A 24387-nucleotide genomic window follows, 5' to 3' on the forward strand; every position below is an offset into this window, starting at 1 on the left:
TTCCTATATTAAAAATGATTTAAAATCATAGAATCATAGAATGGCAAGGTTGGAAGGGACCTCTGGAGATCATCTAGTCCAACCGTCAGTGTAGCCAGTATGGGGATCAAACCCACGACCTTGGCATTAGCAGCACTATGCACTAACCAACTGAGCTAAAATAATTAATGCTAGGTTATATTGATCATTACTTTGAATTTAAAGCAGTCTTTTTCTTCACTTCGCTATATTTTTAATTTCCACTATTTCATATTGCAGCACAGCAAAAAAAAAAAAAAAAAAAAAAAAAAAAAAAAAATCCAAAGAGATTTACACTTCTGTAGCATCTGAGTAGTGGTGAGTTCTGCTTCACAGTATCTCTGTAATGGCAGTAATATTATTAACTCCCAGTTATGCAGCAGAAAACAGATGCATGAAAAGGCCAAAACTCTTGCACAGTCCCATGCTGCATAGAACTAGCAGAGGAAGGACTGAGGAATCCCAGCCCATAGCCCTAGGCTTGTGCCCTACCCCTATCCCCTAATCCCCTTCTACACAGTCATATGTTTGTAAAGAATCTCATAAATAGGAAATGTTTTAAAGAAACGATGCAAATGTGATGGTGAAATAATAAATCACTGGTAGCCATTGCTCAAGCCTACTGTTAGAGGCTCAGGCACTCAATATTGCAGTGAAAGACATATTAAAGTGGGATTACTTGGGTAGGAATCCCTCTTTCCAATGACTAGCCGTATGCAAAGGGTGCACAGTTGCAATGAAGTTCATGCACTGACCTGGTTCTTTTCATGGACTGAACAGAAAGCACTGAGCAGCACCCTAACGATGGGCAAGTGATTATAACGAGCAGCCACATGCAGACAGGTATCTCCTGCCTGCAAACAGAAACAAAGCTCTAAGCATGTAATTGCAGTAAGAAAGCTTGCACTTGTCATGGTGGTCCGGATGAAATAATCCTATTAAAACAAAAGAGCAGTAAATGACACACTCCTCCCTACGAGCAGCAATGCTGTCTTCTCTTCAGTACAAAAGCCACTGTCATGGCTGGGAAGTTTTAGCAACAGTTGGGAGGTGGCATGGGGGGATATGAATTTTATAACCACTGATGGGAAATACTGCTTTCTTAAGCAAATATTATGTTGCTCTTACGTAGCCCTGTACTACAAAAGCTGCTTTACATTTTTACATCAAATCTGTTCTCCTGAGCTGCAAACCAATGTGATTTACAACCTCCACTCAGCGTCACACATACTGCAAAGGTGACAGAAGTGGCCCAGAGCAGAGTGACCGCGGGGGCAGGCCCTGCTCAGCCGGGGTCCCTCAGCAAAGGCCAGGAGCAGAGCCTGAGGTATTTATGTTACTACCATGTGCTTTCTGCCAACCTTGGTGTCAAGCAGGGACAGAAATATCTGCCTTCCTTTCATGAACTTTAGTCTTTTATCATGCCAGATCCATTAGAGAGGAGGAAAGCTGTCTGGAACTGAAGTTACTCTGCATCTACCTTACTGCACAGACTGACGCGCAGGATATAATCCATCTCGGAGAGAGCAGGTGTTGGGGGGCTTTCATCTGACGCAAAACACCTTTAAGGCTTGCCATCCTTCTTGAGAACGGAGGCCCCTTTGCAGAATTTGACTGGAGTCCCTCGGTCCAAAGCAGTGCTGGTCTGACAGCAAAATCCCTCTGCTTCCACCCCCTCAAGGGATGGGTGCGAGCAACACTTTGCTCCATCCTATCACAAGCATTCCTGCACATATGCTCAGTTTGTTAGTGGTTTTTTAAGGGTCTATAACAAAAATCAAAATTTAAACGCTTCTGAGCATTTCCACGTTAGAATAATATAGTTAGTACAGAGGCACACAAAAGTTAACTCACGTCCTTTTTAACACTCACATTATTTTTGAGGTCTGCCCGAGATCCTCCAAGTAGTAAAACGCGAGTACTCTGGGAATGGCTATTCTGGCAAGCAAGGTGAAGAGGTGTGTTACCTGCCTTAGAGAAATACAGGAAAATAGAAAAGCCATATTTAGAAATTGGACATACATCATTAAAAAAGCCTTAAAAAATAAAATCTCACATTTCTCCCTATATAGAGAGAGGTGTCTCCCACCCAGGACTAGGAAATTGTTGCTGTTATTTCAACAAAGCTATGAGCTGAATGAACCTGGAGACTGAAATAACCTCTCCAGCATGAAATCGTTCAATATAGCTGGAATATCCTAACGGTGGGAATTGGACAATTCAAGGAAATCTGCATTGCTCAAGTCTGTTTACAGGAAGCAAAGAATCCTGAAACCTTCCGAGTCATTATAAACAATTATCATTAAAAACAGTGTTATCAAGAACTTTAATTTAAAGAAATAAAATTTCCCATGTCTTGATACTCCTCAGGACACAGTTTGCCTTTCAATCCTATCATCTATATAACATTTTCCTTCTCTACTTGAATCTGTACCTATTCTGCTCCAAACATCTAAAAATTAGCCCATGTAAGTAGAAAAGATGGGAGAGAGGAGGAGGAGGAACCTACAAAGTTCACACTCAGAGCAGCCGTCTCCCCAGGAGCGCCCATCCTGTGCCCTGCCAAGCCTGGGGAAGCAGGCTCACCCTGGGGCAAGCCTCGCTGGCTACCCTATCCCACCGCCTAGCAAAGCAAAGGTAAGTTGAGTTCCCCATTCCTCACTAGATGGTCTACTCCTTCACCTTACAGCGTGTATATATTTTTGCATGCTGAAGGACAAGAGCGTATTCATACGGATGCTTCTACCAGAGAAACCTAATTCTTGTGTTTAGAGTTTTTCCTCTCCCACAAATAAACACACTGTCATGGCATTGCAGCTTAGATCTTGAGCAAAGCCTGCTGTGATTGCTGCAGGGTCCAGGACAGAACAGTTCAGACTGATTTCTGTTTGCATATAATCGTAATACAGCTCCATCATAACCTAGATCCAAGTCTGGCTGGGTGTCTGCATCTGATTACACAGGGCAGGGTGTAGATTTCAGGCTACAGAGGAGAGCCTGGGTGCTCACAAAGCATGAAAGTCTTCAGGAAAGAAAAGAAAGGGAAAATGGAAGAAAAATAGAAGCCCCCAAGTTCCCTGGGAGTCACATGTTAAGGTTCTAGAAAGAAGCAAACATGTAGTTTTTACTGAATTATTTTTTTACTGCAAAATCTTATTTTACCACAGAAATCTAAAAAGAGAGTTCAGCTGTGTATTTTTCTAACATACTGATGGGTTTTATTGGTCTGACAAGTCTTCCAACAGTACTACGCTTTTCTTGGCCTGAAAATGTTTGATATTTTTGGTTCCTGAGAACCAGAAATGAAATCAGTTTGGGTGAAAAGGTTTCACATGCTTACTAGACTGACTGACTGCTTCACCTTGATTATCTTCTTTAACTTGTCCCTCTAACTTTCAAGACACTGATCAAAGTTGCAGGATTTGAATTACAAAGGGACAACTCGTAGACATGATCTTCGGTCTTTGATTCTACATCACAGAGTATTTTGGGCCTGAAAGTAGTTTCTAAATTGTGGCACAGACAACATTTCTTTCCTTTCTGAGCAATCTCTGAACAGCCTCTGTGATGCTTTACTAACATCCATTTGAAGTGTCAGCACTGGTGGGAAGGCACAGAGGTCCTGCCCAGCCTGTGGTGTGTGAGGAGCTGTTCAAGAATCCAAAGAGTCGATACTTATTCCACATATCCCTTTTTGTGCCTGACTTGCCTTTACAATCCCAGGTATCCTGTCCAGCCTCTGCTCAGAGATTTAAAACAGAATCTGTCTTCAATTGCATTACTTTTTTTTAACCCACTGCGCTCAAGATGCCATGCTGTAAAAGGTGCATATATACAAATGTTCCCCAAGTAATCCTAGAAGAAAGAAGCAGAAATTACATAAAATAGCAGGCTACAGAGTCAAACCTCTCCTGCTTTCTGCTGCTTAGCTGAGTTTGGCTGCTCTAGAAGCCCATTTCTGTCCCATGAGCTGAGCAGTGAGAGTCATTCAGTCCAAACTTCCAAGATCTCCAGGTGTCAGCCAAGAGCCTGTGGGTGCTTCTGCCCATGACACTTTGCCCTGGCTGCCAGAAAAGCTGGTGGAGCTGGTGGAAAGCTGGTGCCTTGCCATCAGTAACATAAGAAGTTGAGAGTCTTTTAGAAAAAACATTTTGGGATTAAACAGAATTAAGCTTGTTGTTTTTCTCGAAAGTAGAAGAGGTGAAAGTGTGCACGTGTGCAAGCATGCTCACTTCCCTCATTTTTTCAGCAGCTCCTGAGAAAAGGTCCTGTCCATTAAAAAAAATCGCAAACACTGAAATACAAGGGGAGAGGACTGCATGGGCAAAACACGAAAGACCCACACAGGAGCTGCTCATGTAGCTTCAATGTCAGTATTGTCATATTTCAGTAATAATATTGTCACATTTCAGTCAGTAATGTCGTATTTCAGACATCAGTGCTGCCTGGCTATCCTGCGCACATGCTTTTTTAAAAAAGGTCATCTCAAAAGAGTTGACGTATGCCATATTGTAAACTAAACCTTCTAATACCCTGAAGGGGTCCAAGTATCCAGGACTTGCCTCTGGAGCACACACCTTTGCTCCTGTGTATGCACAAAGACACAGACAAACATGTCCACGGACAGGCATATAACTGCTCAGAAAGCTACGGAGTCAAGCACTACTGTCTGTTATGTGTAAGCATGGGAAGCTGTCTAAACTACTGTGTAGTATGTCCAGGCAATGTGTGTTTTTACACAAAATCTTGGGACTTTCCTTTCACTACCTGTATCCTTTCTCCTCTTTCCTCTCTAGCTCCTTTCAGTTGTAGTTTTAGAGATATGCTACAAAATATCTTGTCATTCTCCTGTTAAAAAATGCTCAGAGATCCCATAAAGCCATCCCAAAGTCCTCCTGCCTCTACCAAAAGACACAGTGCCTGCTATGCAGTTTGACTGATCCATCAGCAGAGCACGCTAAAACCTAATCAACTGATCCCATATGCTGTTATTGCTCTTTCTTAGATTATTTCATTAACTTTTGGATTAGTGAATTAAAGACGGGTATCCCACAAATACAGCACTTAAGAGTGGAACATAAAACTCCTTGTTGTTTTATGCTTTCCGCAGAACTGCTCTCAAGACTTTATAAATACCAAAAGAAAGATACTCCAGGTTCTTTATAAGTTTTCAATAAGGGCCTACAGTAGCGTATTAAGAATTTTCTGACGAAAGAATCACCATTTTTCCCCCTGTAACTTGTGTTCATTTGGGCGATTTCTCAAAAATTGGATTTTGAATGTCATTTTCCTACTAGTGCATTTCATGATCATTTTATATTACACCAATCACAAGGAATCCACTCTATAAATAGCAACAGCAACTCAATAGCACTTTAAATGATGCATTAATTATGGCTGGAATTCCTACAGAAATATCCACAATACTCTAGAGTTCCTCCTGTGGCAGCTGTCAAAATATGGATTTCCTAATACCTACAGGGGAACCATCTAGGCGTGATTAATGCAAAAAGAATAAGAAATCCCACTATGAGCTGGTCCCCCACGTGTTGAGAAAAGTAATGACCAGAAATCTCCAGGGTTGAGAATCGCCTATGTTACATCAATACAGAAAGCTCCTTCTCTATGCGCCTCACCTGGTTCCTGGCGAGAACATTAGCTCCTGCTTTAACAAGCAGTTTGGCAGACTGACTGAATCCATGCCAACAAGCTTCATGAAGAGCAGTGTTCCCATCCTGGACAGCACACAAACATACAAGAGGAGTAGTTTAGTGTACTGTGTCTACACACAGAGTAATGCTGCATTCAGAATGCAACAATTACACATGCTCTCTAATCATTTAAAAACAAACCTTCCTTTCCTACTATCTAATTTTCTATTCTATTTTTAGCAGAAATACAGCAGACTTAAAATAACTTCCACAAACACCCTGTATACTTTCATTTCTCTCAAGCTCCTGCTTCAGTGATGCTTCAGTACCCACCCAAGCATACTGCCATGCTGCCTTATGAGTACCAGCTGATGTTTATCATCTTCTTCTCTCACAGCTTTCCCATAAAATTGTAACTTCTGAAGCTCCTATCAGCTATTCAATAATCGTCCTTTAGTTCAAAAGTCAGAGCTTGGTATTTGGCACAGAAGATCAAGCTGGTTTTGACTGTGATTCTACTCCACATAGCTCAAAGAGGGGCGCTGGTGGGAGTTATCTACAGGAAGTTTTTTTCTTTGTGTATAACTAAGACATATAGTATGTTACCATCTCAAAACATGCACTTCCACTGTTGGACTAAAAGGCAAAAACAGGATTAGCAGGTAAGAGATACCCCAGTGTCATCTGGAGATGTCTTGGAACCCTACAGAACTTTTTTCCTTCTACCTTCTACTTCTTCCTACATCTCCTAGCAAACAGTCAAAATGGCACTGAAGACTTTGTTTGGAACTTGAAATTAATTATGTTTATTTGCAAACTAAATTCACAGCCTGGAACTCTCAAGTTTCTGGGATGAGCAAGAGAAATGGTGCAGTGTTTTCAGTAGGACAAATTAATTCAAAAAAGATCACCTTGGTCAAAAGGTAAGTAAATCTGAAGTTTATATTGAAGATATGGTACATCTTTTTTTTTTTTTTTTTTTTTTTTTTTTTTTCCCAGTGCAATTATTCCAATTACTTGCAAAGCATTAGATATCCAATTCAGGAGTATAAAATGTAACTTACTCTATGTGACCTTAGTATCACTGTCTAGCAAGGCTGTCATGCCACAGGGCTCTGCTTTTGCTTGTTACCTTGTCTTGTCTGTCCAAAGCACACCCCTCTTGAATGAGAGTTGCTATGACATCGGTGTTCCCCACGACAGCAGCCCGGTGCAAGGCTGTCTGATCACCCTGCAAAAAGAAGCAAATTTTTAAATCCATATGCTTTCCACCTAATTTTGACTTAACACAAATGCATACAACACACACACAGAGGCTACATCTTCCACCTACATACTGTTTAAATCCAATATGCCTTTAAAAAACAGTCCCAGTAAACAATAATCATTAAAGTTTCTAAGATGAATGAAGTTATTGTATGTATCAGAGAGCTATAGACCAGCTGTTTACAAGACCTTTCAACTCATCACAATCCCATATACAGCAATGAAGTGTTCTAAAAATATTGTAGTATTAGAAGGCAGTGAATCTAATACACTTGGCTTCACACATCTAATAACCAACAGTATCTATGGGGAACTAAAGGGAATTATAGGCTGTTGTAATTCATCATAATGATCCTCCAGCACTAACTGGATGAGGTGCTACTGTTTTGGCTCTGACTGCTCCATCAATTCTGCTTGGATAAGGAGCATGAGATGAGATCAGACTCTTCAGCATCTCTGATAAATTTACCAATTAGTGCTAAGAGTGGAGGCGATTTTATGATGAGGACTGCAGCTGTGAGACTATCAACTTATTTCATTCAAACGTGTGAGCAGTCTTAAGGTTCAAATGACTTTCATTTCTCATTGACCTGCCACATAGCAGCAAACAGTGAGTTTCCTACATCGATGTATCTCTTCTATGGCTCAGTTTCCAAAAGAAGTGATGCTGACGTGGTCATCTTGTTTGACTGCCCATCACTCTCCTCTCTAATAACTGTTTAACTCATTTGCTGAGCTAGAGATACCACGACTGACTTTCTACAAGCCTTCTAGAAGACTAAGGAGAATTAATTTATGGGTTTTAATAAGAGAGCTCACAGTTACCTGCACCATTTGGCCTACAGCTACAGCTCAGGTGCACTGCCCCGTCCATCAACAGCCCCTGCATGCCACAGCACACGCTGCCTCTTGCCCTGCACAGGAGGAACATCTGGAGGGTTGTCTTTTTTTTTTTTTTTTTTTTTTTTTTTTTTTTTTTTTGTGTCTTGCATCCCCTGTGCATCCCCCTTGCACAGGGGATGCAAGAAAAGTGGAGATGTGTGCAAAGGAGCTAAGCATATTGCAGATGTGTGAAACTGATAAAAGAGAGGGAATAGGAGAATTTATGCGGTAGGGCACAAATCTGCAGGAAACCAAGCTGCATTAGTTTCCCTGCTTCCAAACAACCCATCTTGGTTTTCTGCTGTAGTTACTTTGAACCTTCAATGCTGAAATGCAGTTCAGGCACAAAGATTTAGTCTCAAAGCTGCACACAGCCTTTTTACAATGACAAACAGCAGAGTGGGAATTCAATCCATTTTTGCTTATCTAGATAATGTTCACTAAAAACACATGAATAGCACAGATATGCAATGTACCCAAGAAAAAAAAAGCCTGCAGAGGAAGCCAGTCCTAAACAGATACAAAATTTCCCTGCTATAATTCTTTATCAGATAATATCAGGTTACACTAAATACTAAAACCAGAGGGATTTGTGTCATACAGACTGCAAGTATTTAGATAGCAGGATAATTTGAATAATTTGTTCTCTAAGGCAATTAGCAAGTGACTTATAAATTTCTTTCAGTGTGGTTCTTCTATTATCATGACATCAAAATAGTTATTAATCCATAAGGGTAAAATGAGTACTGCCAACCACAACCTTTCAGTAACCCTTGTAATGCCAACTCTCATCACAAATAAATCATTATATTGGCCTATAATCATGGAGTTGATTTAAAAAAAGAAAAAGTTTGTTGAGAGTTTTGCCTAATTTGTTATCTGTGCTTTGTCTTCAGAGGTTAGCTTTTCGTAGTTTTGTCCTTGCCTCTATTAAGACTGGAAATTTATCTTAGAAGAACCGAAACACAGACAATAATGGTTCCAGGAGCTGTGACTCTCAGAAAAACACAAAGTATTGCAAAGCACTGCAGATTCTCTGAACATGTATATTTATCCCTAAATTTAAAAATAACCAAAATTTTAAGGAAAACATGTCCAAAACATACTATCTCACAGATGCAATTGTCAAATACTTTCCAGTAACTGTTACTGCACAGAAATGTACTGGCTAACAGGCCAGGGAAGAACTTAGCACCCTTTCCAACATCCCCATGGTACTGGAGACTGACAAAGCTCCTGCTAATGCAGCAATGGATAATGGTGACAGTGCAAAGGTCATTTTATCCTGCTACGAAGTGTAAAGTAATCATCAGTCTATCACTCCTAAAAGATATTGCTGCAACAGCAAAACTACGGAAGGCACTATAATAAAGACTAAAACAAAATGACATCTACCACTGTGTTGGATGGACTTTTAGTGATTTTAACAAAGAATGGTTGGTTATTGCTTCTTTACAGTCTGAAAAACTGATTATGTAGCTCCATGTCTCTCATAGGAATGAAAGGATTGGATTGGACTTAGTTTGTAATTAAGAACCTTCTTGCTGGGCCAATTTAAGTCAACTTTGTTCTTATTAATCCGACCCCACTAAAGCAATTCGAGTGAGGGCCCAAAGCGTCACAGAAGCCAGTCTCACCACACCTGACTTGTAGCCACCCTACTTCAGAAGTGAAATTTGATGCTGAAACATTTCCTACACACTCAAGGGGAGAGCCAAGCAGCTAAGAACAAGATCCAGCCAGCAGGCTGACAAGGTAAATACCTAATCCACATAACAAGGAATGTTGAAGGACCTCTCAAATCCTACCTTTCTTGGACAGAGACACTTGCTAGCAAAGACGAAGTAGAAACCCATTTTAAATCCTCTTTTCTCCCTAGCTCTGACACCTGAACTGTGCAGGGAGCACAGACGAGCCCGTTACACCCTTCTTCAGGACATTGCTGCCTCCTACGTGACAGCAGAAGGTAAGGCTCGCTGGAAACGTGTTGGTGGCCAGGGCACAGGGGCATGTTAGAGCTGCTCCCCGCCTCTGGAAAAGCCCCAGGCTCTGGGTGCTGCTCAGCTCTCCTACTACTGTGTGTTTTACACTACAACATTAATGGATAAAATCCATCAGTGCTGTCGGGAATGGTGACCGTCTTTACCCTCCGATGTACAGCTGTATCACTAGACTCACTCTAAGTGCCAAGACACTTAATTTATGAACCCTTAAGAGCGTAGGCAGGAGATAAGCATCAAGAGCCTTAGCCTTATCACAGCAATGCCTCTGACATGGGCCACAGTGGAACTTCAGGTTCCTATGTAATTTTTCTGGTGAAGACCCCTACCAAATTCTCAGGCTCCTAAGTCAACACAGCAGGATTTTGTCAACGATTCCTTTGGATTTCAGCATACACATGAAACTTCAAGTACTTAAGGTGCTGTGGGAGCTGAACTAAAAGATGATTCTCACTACTTTGCAAGTTTTACCTAGTTATTAATAATATCGAATACACAATTTTTTAGCATACTTTCCTTTCCATTAATAGAGGAGGAGGAAAACAGTACCTTGCCTTCTATGGAGTCAGACAGTGAGGTTTTTTTTTTCAGAGCATGAACTTTCAGACGGTCTAATCACTGACTTGTGTATCTTTTTTATTAATTACTACAATAATTATCTCAACATGCACTTCTTGGAGTTCTGCCTTCAGCAAGTCATGAAAGGACTGTTCTAGGGCTTCAGAGAAAAATTTCACTTGTAAATGCATATTAATTGCCCGGACTATTACAATGGAAACAATTTATGATCCTATTTGTAAGTGATTTACATCCTGGGAACAGACTGCAAATCAGTAGCAATGAAGAGGGGTAACTCCAGTGTGGTGTCACAGAAACGTGACTTTGACAAAAATGACAGAATTGAGTTTGCTTAAAGACAAATGTAGACCTGAAGTCAAAAAGACACTTAAGTACATAAGTGAGACTTGACAGAAGTAAGGCACCTAAGCTTACTTCTTAAAGCTCCCTGCTTAGCTGCTGCTTACCCTGGAAACAACTAAAATTCAGCTGTTTCATTCAAATTCTCCAGACATCTCAATTTGCATGCTGCCAAGAAGCACCACAGTCTTGATCAAACTCAATTGATTAATATCTCGTATTAAGCTTTGCCCATAATTTAGGCATTTTCTCTCCTCTCTCTCACCCTGTGAGCATCCTCTAAGCACACTTGTTGGAACAAGCTCAACACAAATTGCAGACATGTGTCCCCCCCCCCCTTTTGAAAAAAGGCCAGAGGAGGAGGTGGCAGATGGCTTTTATGCAACAGCTCAGAGGTTCCGGTACTCGCCCAGCTTACTTTGCAATGAGAGCACTTCCTTATTGAAAGCAACCCACATCTAAGAAAAACATCAAGATTCGCTGGATTAGAGGTGGCTGCTGCTGGGAGACTGGGAATGCAAGTTTGAATCCCCTCATGGCAGCAGATGAACGTTTGCACACCCTGTATGCTCTACATATAATAGAGCTATTGCACAAAAAGGCTTAGCACCAGAAGGTGTGTTTCCAAAGGGGGAACCCACGCTCTTCACAGAGAGCTTCAATACCTGCTTTCGGGAGAGGGCTCCAGGCTGTGAACCCTGAAGAAAGGCAGACATGTAAATCTTGACCTTCTCCGTGGATTTTGGCATCATCCTTTCCTTTAGTGGTTTGGCTAAGCAAGTGGCATTCACTCAGCATCCTGGTATTTGCCATTATCTTCTAAGCTCCTAGAGTTTCTTCATATGTTGACTAACTTAAAGCAACCCCAGTGGCCAGACACCTAAGAATTGGATTGGCATCCATTTTATATCTGCAATTCACCCCAAGGGAAAGGGGTACACCCCAGCTTATGAAAATGAGTTCCAGGTAGATATTAATACATCTCCTAACTCTCCCATCTCTAGCAGGGTACAAGAATAGCACATAGTTACAGAGACTTTAATAAAGACTCTGCTCTGCAGATTTAATGAGTGTTGGTTTACACTAGTTTGTGAAATGTTACTTTTTTTTCTTTCTCTGATTTAAAAAAATATTATAACCCCCACATTTTTTTCCTACATTTTCCTGTTCTCTACCGCCTCCATCATCTCTATAATCTCCTTTAAATCCCCTTCCAGTATCATGCTTTGCCTCCTCACTGTCCTTCCATGTTCGCAGAAATGACCAAACAAACTTGCTACAGGAAAACTGCACCAAAACCAACAGCAAAAATTTGTGCCTTCAACATCTTATACAGAGTGTTGGACAGCAGTTGTAAAGTCTTGTTAGACAGCAGTTGTAAAATCTTATGCTTTGAAATCAAATCACTAAATTGATGGTAGAAGGTTTAGAACACTTATAAAGTGAAAATATGAGCAAGCATAAAGCACTCTCAGGAGCACACAAGAATATTTGAATATTCTGAAGCAGTTGTATACAATGGCAATGCCGTGTGTTCTACTGCTCCTCAAGGTCAGTGCGCTTCTCTCCCCCTCCTTCCCTAAACAAAGACAATCACCATGAACATAGTGCAAGAAATATTTCACTCTGAACAATAAATGATGATGCATGGCCAGTAGAAGTCATCAAGGCATGGAAAAATAAACATGAATGAAAGAAATTACAGCACAAATGAGCCTTAAATGGGACTGCAGAAATAAGCCACTTTGCTTATTTACATTCAGCTAGAAATGATTATGAACTCTGGATTATTGTTCTATTTGAAATTAATTTTCTGTTTTCTAAAACAGGGGCATCCAGAGAGAAGTTTCAGGGCTCAGGCTTCTGATTTAAAGGGACATCTTTCTCCAGGTAGGTTCTTAGAAGGAACATAAGGTGCAGGGAAGCGTATGCCAAGCACCCAGAGCAAAGCTCGCCATGCAGTCATGCACCTCGGAAGAGCTCTATCATGCCATACTGCCAATCCAAGATTTTACAGCATGCAGCCACAGAAGACTGAAGCTCAAGGCAAGATTGATGCAAGATTTCTAACCTCCTTTTCTCTCTCTGATCTTCTAGGTTCCTTTCTAGCCTTTCTCTTCTGGTTTTTCTTATCTTTTTCATCCTTGATCTCCTTCACCGGTACAACTTTCTCCTTGACTATTTCTGAGGTGTGTGCTGTATGAATACTCATTGACCACTCAGAGATTGCATTGGGATCCCAGTAAGAGTTTGCAGTATTGGCAGGGAGAAGGAAAGAATTAGCTCCTGGGGTTGCGTATTCTACAGAGCTGGACTCCACGGGTTGAAATTCATAATAATCCCACTCCAGGCCACTGGAGGTCATTCTTCAACTAATTCTTACGGCTCTTACTGTGTTTTAAAGAACGTATCTGTAGAACATGAAGTCAGTATTTTAATCTCTCCAAAACATTTAGCAACTTCTAAGTTTCTGTTCATCATCTGGCAGATGAAAAGTTGGCCTTTCATTTGTTTATTAGCTAGTCAACTCCAAGATAAAATGTTTTATATATTTTTAAAGGACAAGAAAAATTTAATGTCAGCTCTTTAGAACCTAAAGGAAGATTTTCTTTGTGTTATTACAATTCTGCAAATACCAACTTAATTTACTTTTTAATGAAATATGCAATACTGCCTGCTCTCATGAGCAATTTCATCTCTGAACCTAAACGTGTAGTCCTGAAAAACAGCAACAAAATGTACAGATGTTAATCAAAATTTTGATGCTAAAATTCCTTCACTACCAATAAACACATAGTAAATGTGACTGACAGTATAATCAACAGATTGCAACTAAAAGAGAATATGAACACCTCTGTATGGTATAAATAAATTGCAAAAATGAATTATACAGGGAGGAAATAGAGAACTTTTTTAAGACCTATGTAAAAGGAAAGCAGACATGTTTTGTTAACACCTTTCACGAGCAAAATTCCTTACTTGGAGTCTGAATCTACCTCCTCCTCTGAGACAAAGCCAAATACACACTCTTAAACCATGCAGTAAGTCCTAAGGCTCTTCTTAACCCCAACTAGATAACTAATACTCAATAAAGAGCCAAAATCAAACAACATTTTTTTAAAAGTTGTACCTGTAAGTCAAGCATGTACACAGTTTGTTCAGATCAGTCACAGCATTTAGAAGCAGTATCCAATTTTCATGAACAAAGCCCCTGAGAAGTTTGCAGGACAAGTGAAACAAGGTCTTTTATGAGCTGAGTATTTCTGCAGTGCAAGATTCTTCCCTGAACTAAATTGATGCTAAACACAGATTTACTGTTTCTCCATGATGCCTAATCTGTTATGTTTACATACAAATAGCTTAGCTTTTATGACTAAAAAAGATATAATTTTCACAGAAACCCAATTTAAGAGTAAATTGTTGGTGGCCCTGAAAGTCTTAGAGCAGCAACTTATATTTTTCAGGAAAACTGACTGTACTTGTAAAGTAGCTATAATTTTGTCTTAAATCTCCAATGTACATTTTTTCCTGAGGAGGCCTAAAAATGAACTCTCTATCCAAATAAACTAACACTCCCACTGCACTTGCAAATCAGCCCCATTTCACAGATAGGCACAGTGAAAGAATAAAGAGTGCAGAAAACACTTCTTCCTAGAAAAACGAGCTTCTCAGTACAAAGCTGTCCGCATGAACACCACCACTCTAGGCTTACCAGCTGCAGACTGCTAAAATCTCACAGGGAGGCAACTACTCATGTGGAAAACAAAACCGGTTTTCCAGTTTTTAAAGGTATTGAAGACCCTGCAGATGCAAGCAAATGCCTAAGAGGATTCTCAAAAGGCACCTAGAAGCTTCCTGTGTCCTTTCAACAGTGATATAGGTGCTTCTACTAGCCATCTTTGAACCTCTAGGATCTTTTAAGAACCTAAACCTTATTTATTACAGAAGGAACAAAAATTGTTCCAGTATCCTGTCAGAATTATAATACACGGATTTGCTTATCACTTTGCAAGAGCATTTTGAAAGGACTTGAATCATCATTGAATGTTGTGAGAAGTTCCTGCTCTAAGCTCAGACATCAGAACAAATCAGAGCCAATATTATACCCAGAAAGCAGCAATGAATCTGAAAGCAGTCGTAAGATTATTTAACTGCTGTTCACATTTCAGCTTACATCATTGCTTAGAGAGCGATAACAAGGTTACTGATCACTCCAAAGTCCCTTTAAGCTATGTCCAATATTGTAACTATTTCTACTGAAAACTGAGAAACACCAACAATTTACATGTTTTATTTAATGACACCTTTCCTAAATTCAAAGCTGATTACATTATGCCGAAGATTTACTACCCAAAAGCCTTAACAGATGTGATAACCCACCTATCCTGCGCTACTGACAGTGGGACAACTTCTGCGATCCTATACACTGCTTTGGGCAGTTGTTCAATATCCTGTATGCTGCGACACAGATCTGCACAAAAACACCACCTGCTTAAGCAAACATCACAACAGATCCTGCGCCCTACCTGAAGCGTTTCAGTGCGTTCCCGTATACCACGACTCCGTTTCACTTCTGTATCAAACAGCAGACAACAGGTCTCATCGCTGCTCACAACAGTCTGGTATAACAGGAGTTTTTATAAAGCTCTAGAGCTTCAATATGAGTACCAAGTTACTCACTGGAAACCACCCAGTTTTACTTCATCTCCTGGGCAGTTTTGTGTCTCCAAATTACAGGTTACATCTCCAAATGAAAAAAAAAAAAAAGACAGGAGACAGATTTTGTTTTCATTTAATCCCACTTCAAAGAAGGTAAATTCTATTCTTATTTGTAAATTACTGATGAAACAACAGCTTTTCCCCCTCCACTCCAAGCAAGGATGGTTATATATATACTTACATCATCCTGAATATCCAGGTCACAGCCTGCTTTTAACAAAATCTGGACAACATGGAGATGACCCTTGTGGGCAGCGAGATGCAGAGGGGTTCGGCCATGCTATGAATGAGAAGAAAATAATAATACCTTAATACCAATAATAATACTGATTTTTATACATAGTAATTGACCAAAATTTTATCCTCTTTTCCTTCTTCTTCTGTTTATACTTCTCTGAAGCCTTCAATAGCAGCAATTGACAGACATTAGTGTTCAAAAGGCTTTACCTTATTTTGCGCACGTTAAACCCCCTCTTCCCACCGCTGCAACGTTTCAGTTTACTCTAATGATACTCCACAAAAGGGATAGTCTACTCATGGAAGGTTACTTCTTTAAAAAATCAGATCCTGCTTTGTGTCAATGCTTAAATAGAATTCATGACTTTTTTGTTGCGGTCCCTCTGGAACCTAGAACTGTCAGCCACTCTTTCAACTTCACTCTGTATCACAAAGTTGCTCTAACAGTCTAATTCCCATTTTGCAATCAGTATAATCTTTGCAATAGAAATAACAGTTACAGGATTTTTGTGCACAGCCGAAGCTCTCCTAAAAAGGACACAAAATTTGTGGCCATTCCAAGTGACTTAATATATATGACAACCAATCTTGTTTTGCCAAAAATCTGCCAGGTTTTTTAGGCAATACAGATAACCAAGCCCTAGCCCATATAGAGTACAAAATAGTCACAAGAAAAATTAAGCTATACTGTATAATTAAGGTCATCTTCCTAATGGACAGAAGGACAGAAAAGCTTTAATTAAATGATATATAGTTTTAGGATGAAAAAAGTTGAAATTTGACTGTAAAAATCAAAATTTAAATAAGAATCCCCAGCAAACGGGCTACAAAAGTCTAAGTGAAATGGCAAGAGGAAAACAATGGCATCCTTTGGCAGAATTTAAAATGAGACATTTCAGAAAAGGGGGAATAGGCTGCTTCTCCTAAAAGAGGTATAAGAACCTATGTTCAAAGAGTGAAGAGACAGACAGTTCTGGACAACAGAAAAGAATTAGGATAAGCAGTTCCCTAAAAATTGAGCCTACATAAGCTAAAAGAGTAAACTCATATGGAGAGAGTTTAGAGTTAATTCTTGCTGTAGGAAGTAAGCATAAATGGCAAAGTATCAATGTGAAAAGTGAGTGAAACCCCCCTAAGAACTATTAAACAAGAATATTCTAAAACTATTCATTACAAATTTCATTTCATGACAATTAAGAAAATTAGCTTCTTGCCATCTCCTAAAATCACAGAGTATCCTCACAAAGAATCACATTTTGTCCAGCAGGTGTTCTGTGAGATAAAGCAGCATTACCTTTTTCTTCACCTGGATATCTATTTCTTCATTATTGCTGCTGCCACTGCCTATTTTTCCTCCCAAGGATCCATGAAGTTTATTTTACCCTCTACAGGAAAATAAACTGCCCTAGAAGATCAGCTACAGAAGAAAAACTCCAAGAGTTGACTGATTACTAGTGGCCTTAAGTAAACAGAAGACAACCAACCATTAGTTCTCCGATATTTTAAGGAAATTCCCCACTGGGAAAGTTACTTTAAGTAAAAAAAGTGAAACTCAAGACAGGCTATTTTCATACAGCAATTCCTAGCTGGTACAGCCTTGGGAATTCAGTCTCTTCAGAACAAAAATAGTGTTGAAACCCATAGAATTATTGGAAGCAAAATGTCTATAAATTACTTAATAGTCATGCAGGTTTTGCACACGTTAAATGCTGATTAATTACACTACATTATTGATTATTATCCGAAGGATCAGATCTAAGGGAAAAATTTACCCTCGCTCTGTAACTTGGGACTCTGAAAATGCAAATGTTTTCTCCCACTACCCTTCCAAAACCGGAGGGAGCAACTCATTCCTATGTGGGAAACTCTCATTTCAACTTCTCCGGTACTTCGAAAGCGGTTTGCTTTCTGCTTTCACCGCCAGCCCCCGAATGCACCCGCGAGACGGGTGAGGCTGAGCAGGCGAACGGGCGCAGCCGGGGTCAGCACAGCGGCAGCACCCGCCGGGTCCCGGGCAAGCGGCGAGCCCGCGCTCCTGCTTCTTCGCTCGGTAGCCAGCCCGCTGCTCGTGCCACTGATGGGATCCAGAAACAAGCCTCTAAACCAGCGCAGCCACAGTAAATTGCTGGCTTAGCCGCACAGAGCACATTCCCCTTTGCAACAGCCTGGAGGAGATCCAGCGCTTGGTTGCAGTTTCAGGTAACCCAATAGCAGGAGGGTTAAAAGTCTCTAGGCAACATTAAAAAAACAAAACAGCCAAAAACAGCCAGATTGACAAATCATTCCCAGCTACAAACAGTATGTTTGGGTTAGCAATACGTGCTCAAGCACGTTCAAGTTTACAGGTTCTAATTTTCTACATTACTTAATTGCAATAAATCACTTAATCAGGGCGTCTCACTTCCCAGCAGGTTTCTAATACATCACAACAACAATTTATTGTAATCTGTGCGCGGAGCTGGAAAAAAAAAAAACTAATCCAACTTGATGCCAGCTCATGTACTTTAAAAGGAGAACAGTGTCAACTACATGAATATATTCCAGCAGGGAACCTTTCTGGTAAGATAGCTATCTCTAAGCACTGAAAAAAAAATGCTGAGGTGCAGCCAAAGGTATTTGGTTAAAAATAAACTATGAAAGAGAAGCGTGAGTTTATTTTAATGCGAGGAATGTTTTCCTCACCCAGGGTAGCTCCCTGGGCAAATACTACGTGAAGCTTGCGCCGTAGCAGGTGAAGCCACCCTTCAGCCACACGTGCAAGTCCAGTTCCACACGAAGGTTGTGGCTCACGACCGGTCACCTGCCGATACGACGCCTTAAGGCACGTGAAGCAAAGCGGCCCCGGAGAAGAGGCTTATCTCGACGAGAGCGCCCCTTCCCCGGCAGCTCTGGCGCACGGAGGCTGCCCTCCACGGCGCGAGGGGAGCCCCCGGCATCGCCTTTGGCTCTCCTCCTGCGGGACCCACCTCGAGCTGTGCTTTCGGCGGAAATCGGAGAGAGGGGGAGGTATCGGATGGGCTGGCAGGAAGCCAGACTTTGAAAGAAAGGAAAGAGCAGGTGTTGGCAGACAAATCCACTCCGTTCCCGTCTCCTCAACGGGCAAAACCGAGCATCACCATGTCCTCAACGCTGCAGGGAAAAGGAGCCAGCTTAAGGCAACTTTGCTTGGCTGCTCCTGTCCCTTGGAGGACATTCAGGTCACAAAGCCCTGCATTTCTACTGCTGTCCTCTGCAGGTATTCACAAATTTCAGCCACATCCCCAAAACTCATGTTTTTGTTTTAAAAATTTTGAGATATTAAAATGAAAGACTGGGACATTATTAATCGTATTTCAGCTTTTGATTCCACAGGGGTTACAGGTTCAAGATTCTCTACCCAAAAATGCATCCAACTCTACTGGACACACCTAGGAGAGATCTTCAGAGCTCTGAGCTACCGCATACAGTCCTCATCTCTTTCCATTGACTACAGAGGGAAACTGGGAAAATAATGACCCTAACACTAAGACAGGACATTGGGAAGGCGGAGCGATTCTAGCACATTAAACTGATTAGAGGCTCAGGCTTTTGCAAAAGCATCAGTTATCTCAAGATTAATCATAACACTGTAAAGCTGGCAATGCCATATATTCTTTTCCTACCTAATGACATTAAAAATGGAACTACGGATAGGTGGTACAGTTGGACAGCGTTCCAGTGCAGGCAACAAACACTGGAAAAATTCCCCTCGCAGTACCTGTATGTATGTATGTACACATGCTCCAACCCACAACAAACTGCAAGACAGAGACCAGGCAACTGGGGTGCTGCTCTGCAGCCCTCACACTGCAATGACAAAATGAGAGTGCTCCAGGCTTGGGAGAGAAATGGTCACGGGCCTATGGCATGGCTGGACGCCCTGGCAGCGACTGCTGGAGTTGTTCTTGCCTGGCTTTGATCTTGTCCGTCTCGACTGCAAGCCAGAAGGACAGCCCTTTACCCTGGCTGTGAAGGAGATGGCTGATGGGTTGACAGGACTTCGTTTTTTTTTTTTTCTTTTTTTCTTTCAAAACAAAGATCACCCAAAATATCTAGGAGAAAGAAAGAAGTGGGAAGACAACAAATTTCCCTCTGGGTTTCCCCCCAAAAGACATTTCATATTGATCACTGCAGCACTATTGAAAGGGCATATCTGAATACACATATAGGTCCTAACAGCAGAGGAAACATACGCAAACAGGAGTGTCTCTTAGATGCCTCCTATAGGGATTCACCACTGAAAACAGACTATTTCACATGTAGATTATTGGCTTAAAAGTTTCTTATGATTTCCAAATTTTAACTGTAATGATTTTAGGCCTATTACCAGCCACTAGAGAAATATAAATGAGAGACTTCTACAGATCTTGAATTAATGAATCAATAAAGCAGTCACTCATATAAAAAGTATGCAATTAAGACATTTATTCAAATGCAAATAATTGCTTCAGCAGACCACAAATCATATAAATCCTCCCTTATCACTGGCTTATTGGTAAAATAGATGAGGTCTATTGCACTAAGGCTGCAATTTCCAGCTCTAACACAGTGCTACAGGTATGGCATGTACCTAGTCGCAGTCACGCACAGTAAACATCTACATGAATTTCAGCAGCAAAACACAAGGGTACTGTTTTTATTGTATATATATTTTGGATTTAATTTGTATTCTGCCTTCCAAATATTGGCAGGGAACTGTCCATAAGTATGTTTTAAAAGCAGATTTTTGTTCACGTAACTATCAAGCTACTCTAGGTGTGCTTTCTACAAAAAAATCCATACAGTCAGGTCTTAGCACCACAAGCTACAGGATCTTTCCTTGTATTTATATATTCATGTATTCTTTTAGGCAAGCACATTCAGTTCTCCATTTCACTCTCATGCTGTGCTACACAAGCACTGTTATTTAGTCATCCATTCTGCGTTTATATAAAAACATGCCTACCCACATTTTATTAGAAACCTTGAAGAGAAAACAAAAACAAAGCCTTGTCAGATTGTTCACTGATGATTTGTTAGCCTGTTCACCATGAATAATCTGCTCACTCAAGTCAGCAGGAAGTTTCTCACTGACCTCATGGGCATTGAGCAAGTCCCTAAATGTTTGCTATTTTACTTTCGTTCATTTTTTATTTATTGTTTAGAACAGAAAGTTAAGACAATAAGTCTTAAGTGGTTTAATAAATAAGTGGTTTTTCAAAGTGAAGGAATACAAAATGTGAAAGCATTGAAATGCATTTCATTTTTTGTGCCGTTAATTTAACAGGAAAGGAAAAAGATTGTTTTCAAGATCTTAACATGCTCTCAAGGTAAATCTTGATGACAACTCTACAACTACCACAGCATTTTTAAGTGTTCCATATAGCAGGTGCATATTAATTTCAATAAATAAATAAATAAATACATAAACAGATAAGTAAATAGCATTATTGACTCAGAAGAAAAGCACTAGCTTTTGCATTTCCGTGGCATTTTTCAAGTCATCATCATTTCTCTGAAGAATTCTATTTTATGATCTTAAAACTATGGTCTGCAGAAAAGCTATACTCTGCTTCACTTTGAAAAAACACTCATAAAACCTATGGTGTTGTGCAAATTACATTGAAATTGTCTGTACTATATTATTACTCCCTCTAACAAATCTTTTTTGTGTTTGACAAGTGGCGTCCTTCTCTGTATGTGCTTGGTAAAACACAGTTTTTCTTGGCCATATTCTCACCATTTAATTCCACATGACATACTCTAATGTCACAACAAAACCCAATATTAAGTTACATTTTTTTTTGATGAGCTCTTACACACAGGTTCAGATCTGGAATTTTGTCTCTGGGCAAGGAGCAAAACCCCATCGAAGATCCAGATCCTCATGCAGTGACCGGACAAACAGAGCTCTGTCAGTCAGCCCTCAGTGAGAAGGGGATTTCAGTCAGGATACACCAAAAACTCAAGTGCAGGAAGTGAAATCACACTTCCCTCCCTCCTCTGCGCACATAAATGGGGACAGGCTCAACAGGACAGCTGAGCTGATCTAATACATCCCTACTATCATTTCTCTTATACCACTTCTGGTGCTCCTCAGACCTCTCCCTAACCTATTTCATCTTGTAACATCTAAAGAAAAATAGTTTAAACAACATTCAATGAGGGTAGCAGGACACAGCAGCTCAGTGAAGGTCCCAGTAAACCTCAGAGCTAATGCTCTAATGCCAAAGAGGAGAAGGCCCTCATAGGGAGATTGAGAAGCAGGGCTGGTGGAGGGAAAGGTGGGACTGCTCTTTCCATCAGCAACTGCTGTTAGAGTTGGACATCGAACCCACAACCTTGGCACTACCAGTAAACACCCATGCAAGGCCAAACCTACCACCTCTACTCAGGTACTTGCACTGTCCTTTTGGGTGCAGAATCTCTTCCTTTGAATTGCTGCTGGAAGAGCGTGAGGGTGGCACAACACAGCCAGCTCTAAAGCTGAAGCCCCTACATCTCTAAGCTTCGCTTGCTCCTTGCTGCCTAACCAATATTAGGAAAGTATTATATGCAAAAGCGTTTTTCTAAAGAAATGTTCCCCCGTAACACAATCCCCCCATATTTATGAGCTCTGTGACTACAGAACACCAGTCAAATCAAAGTTAAATTTGCTCATGTCTGGTTAAAAAAAAAAAACAAATACAAAAATTTCAAAGATGCATCTTTCCATAACTTTAGGATTGTGCTTGCTGAATCATCCATCCAAATCATCAGTTGTTTGGGATATTTTCTGCCATTTCTGAGTCAAAGTCCGTTTTTTGGCCTCTGTCTTGTATTGTGTCAGGGCAGAGATCACAGTACCATGGTAAGAACTCTACACACATTTCCAACACAGCGCGAGCACCACTCTCCCACCCTGATGCCCCTGGTGCCAGATGGTCACCATCACCGTGACCCCACTGATCACCAGCTCCTGGCATAGGGGTCCTGACGTGGGGGAGAAGTGGCATAGACCATGTTGTGGCTATCAGAAAACTTATTTCCCAACAGCATCCTGCCCTCTCACCCACTATTTGACCTGAGTAAGTCTGGTACAACCCTGTGATTTTATAGCATACCATGAGCCAGGCTGTGCTTCCACCTCTCCTGTAGTGGAGGTGGTGAAGCAACCCCGTCCTCTGCCCCTCCGCAAATCCAGAGAATTTAACATTAATTTAATAGGAAAAAAAAGTAGTGAACAAAAGTAGAAAATATAAAGGTAAAAGAGGACTAAAGTATGCATATGAATAAAATTATTGTTATGATTCATTCTGTAATTAGTTCTATCTTGGGGAGTGAAGAAGGCTCTTGTTTGCAATTTATCTGAAAGCTTGATCAATAATTCCCTGCTACGGCAAGCATGTCATCTAATCCTCATTCAGAAATTAACAAGTTCTACCCTAAAATATTAATTAGTAGTAGCAGTAGTTATGATGGTAGTAGTAATAGTAGTAGTAGTCCTCAGTATTGGGTCAATTATTACCCAGCAGTGGTAGTCGTTATTTTGCCCTTCCTCCGCTTATTGAGGGACTGCACAAGAACATGGCCACTCTGATGCCTGAAAAATCTCTCCAGATTGCCAGTTTAAACATAGTTGAGGCTAATTTATACATGCTTGCTCCTGTGACAGCTTTGTCCTTGACTTTAAATGGCTCTTTCTCCTCCCAGCCTTTGTTTCACTAGATTAGCAAGCCAAGCTCTTCCAGGGGTATGTTTATGCAGCCTTTGGTAGGCAAATACGCACATGCTCTCCCTAGGTAGCTAGCTGGCTGGAGGAGAAACACACAAACTGGATGCTATGTAGATATGCGCAATACCTTACCGAGCCTGTACTAACGGGCTTTAATGAGGGCAGCAGCTTGGTCTCACTCCTTTTCATTCACATTGAGTTCATCTCTATCTGGCTCACAACACGGGTGATAGGAGTTTGGAAGGGTCTTCAAAATACCCCATGAACAAAGCCTCTGTCGCTCCCCTGAGGGGCTCTCCCTTTTCCTGAGCACCCTCGAGCCTTCCTCCACAGTTCTATCAACCTGATTTCATCTTTTCTAAATGGGATGGTCCAGAGCTACACAAGTATCTCGTTCGCACTGTCTGCTGATGTGCCAGGACTCACCCAGAGTTACAAGGGGGCCAGGGCCAGCTTTCATCTCCACAAAGCAATACCTACAATCCTATAGCACCAGGTCACCTAAAAGGATGGCCTCAGTGCTCACCAGAGAGTTTGCATCTCTGCATGGCTTTCCAACAAAAAATGCAAACACTGGGTGCGCCTGTGGGCAGTATCACCCACCAGCAGATGAGCTTTCCTTTGATTTTCCATGCAAAGGCTAAACACCAAAACAAATGCAAGAAGTTGGACACTGCCTGCATCAAATAGGAAAGAAAAATGTCCATGAACTTCAGCAAATCTGAATTTTAACCAAATAAACTGTTTGTATTTGAAAGTGCATGTTTATAAAAAAACGCATTTTTTTTCTTTTTTTTTTTTTTGGTAAGTCACATCTAGACACAGAGGTTCAGCTCAGTTTGCCTGAACTACTCTCACTGTAATTAACGGAAGGCATTGATAATTGCACAATAAACTACGCTAACAAAGAGAAAGTGCCAATCTTGCACTACAGCTGTGGGTTATGTCAGCTACTTCCATGGAACAGTTTAATTGGTGCCATGAT

At 40.8% G+C, this 24387-nt stretch overlaps 1 protein-coding gene across 11 annotated transcripts in view; it reads right to left on the reverse strand.

Moving 5' to 3' along the window:
- The window catches only part of ANKRD6 (ankyrin repeat domain 6), a 121695-nt gene that overhangs the window by 12941 nt on the left and 84367 nt on the right, over positions 1-24387 (reverse strand). For 4 of the 11 annotated variants that reach the window (XM_062572755.1, XM_062572759.1, XM_062572758.1 and 1 more), the window contains 5 exons: positions 15636-15734; positions 6802-6900; positions 5655-5753; positions 1891-1989; positions 774-953 (listed from right to left, as the gene is read on the reverse strand). In XM_062572755.1, coding sequence (XP_062428739.1) covers positions 774-953; positions 1891-1989; positions 5655-5753; positions 6802-6900; positions 15636-15734 — 576 coding nt within the window. Of the gene's footprint in view, positions 1-773; positions 954-1890; positions 1990-5654; positions 5754-6801; positions 6901-7760; positions 7807-12806; positions 13147-15635; positions 15735-24387 lie in introns of those variants that run through there. The other 7 variants (XR_009957993.1, XM_062572754.1, XM_062572753.1 and 4 more) reach the window with 5 other exon arrangements.

This window comes from Rhea pennata, chromosome 3, assembly GCF_028389875.1.
Source record: "Rhea pennata isolate bPtePen1 chromosome 3, bPtePen1.pri, whole genome shotgun sequence".
NCBI lineage: Eukaryota > Metazoa > Chordata > Aves > Rheiformes > Rheidae > Rhea > Rhea pennata.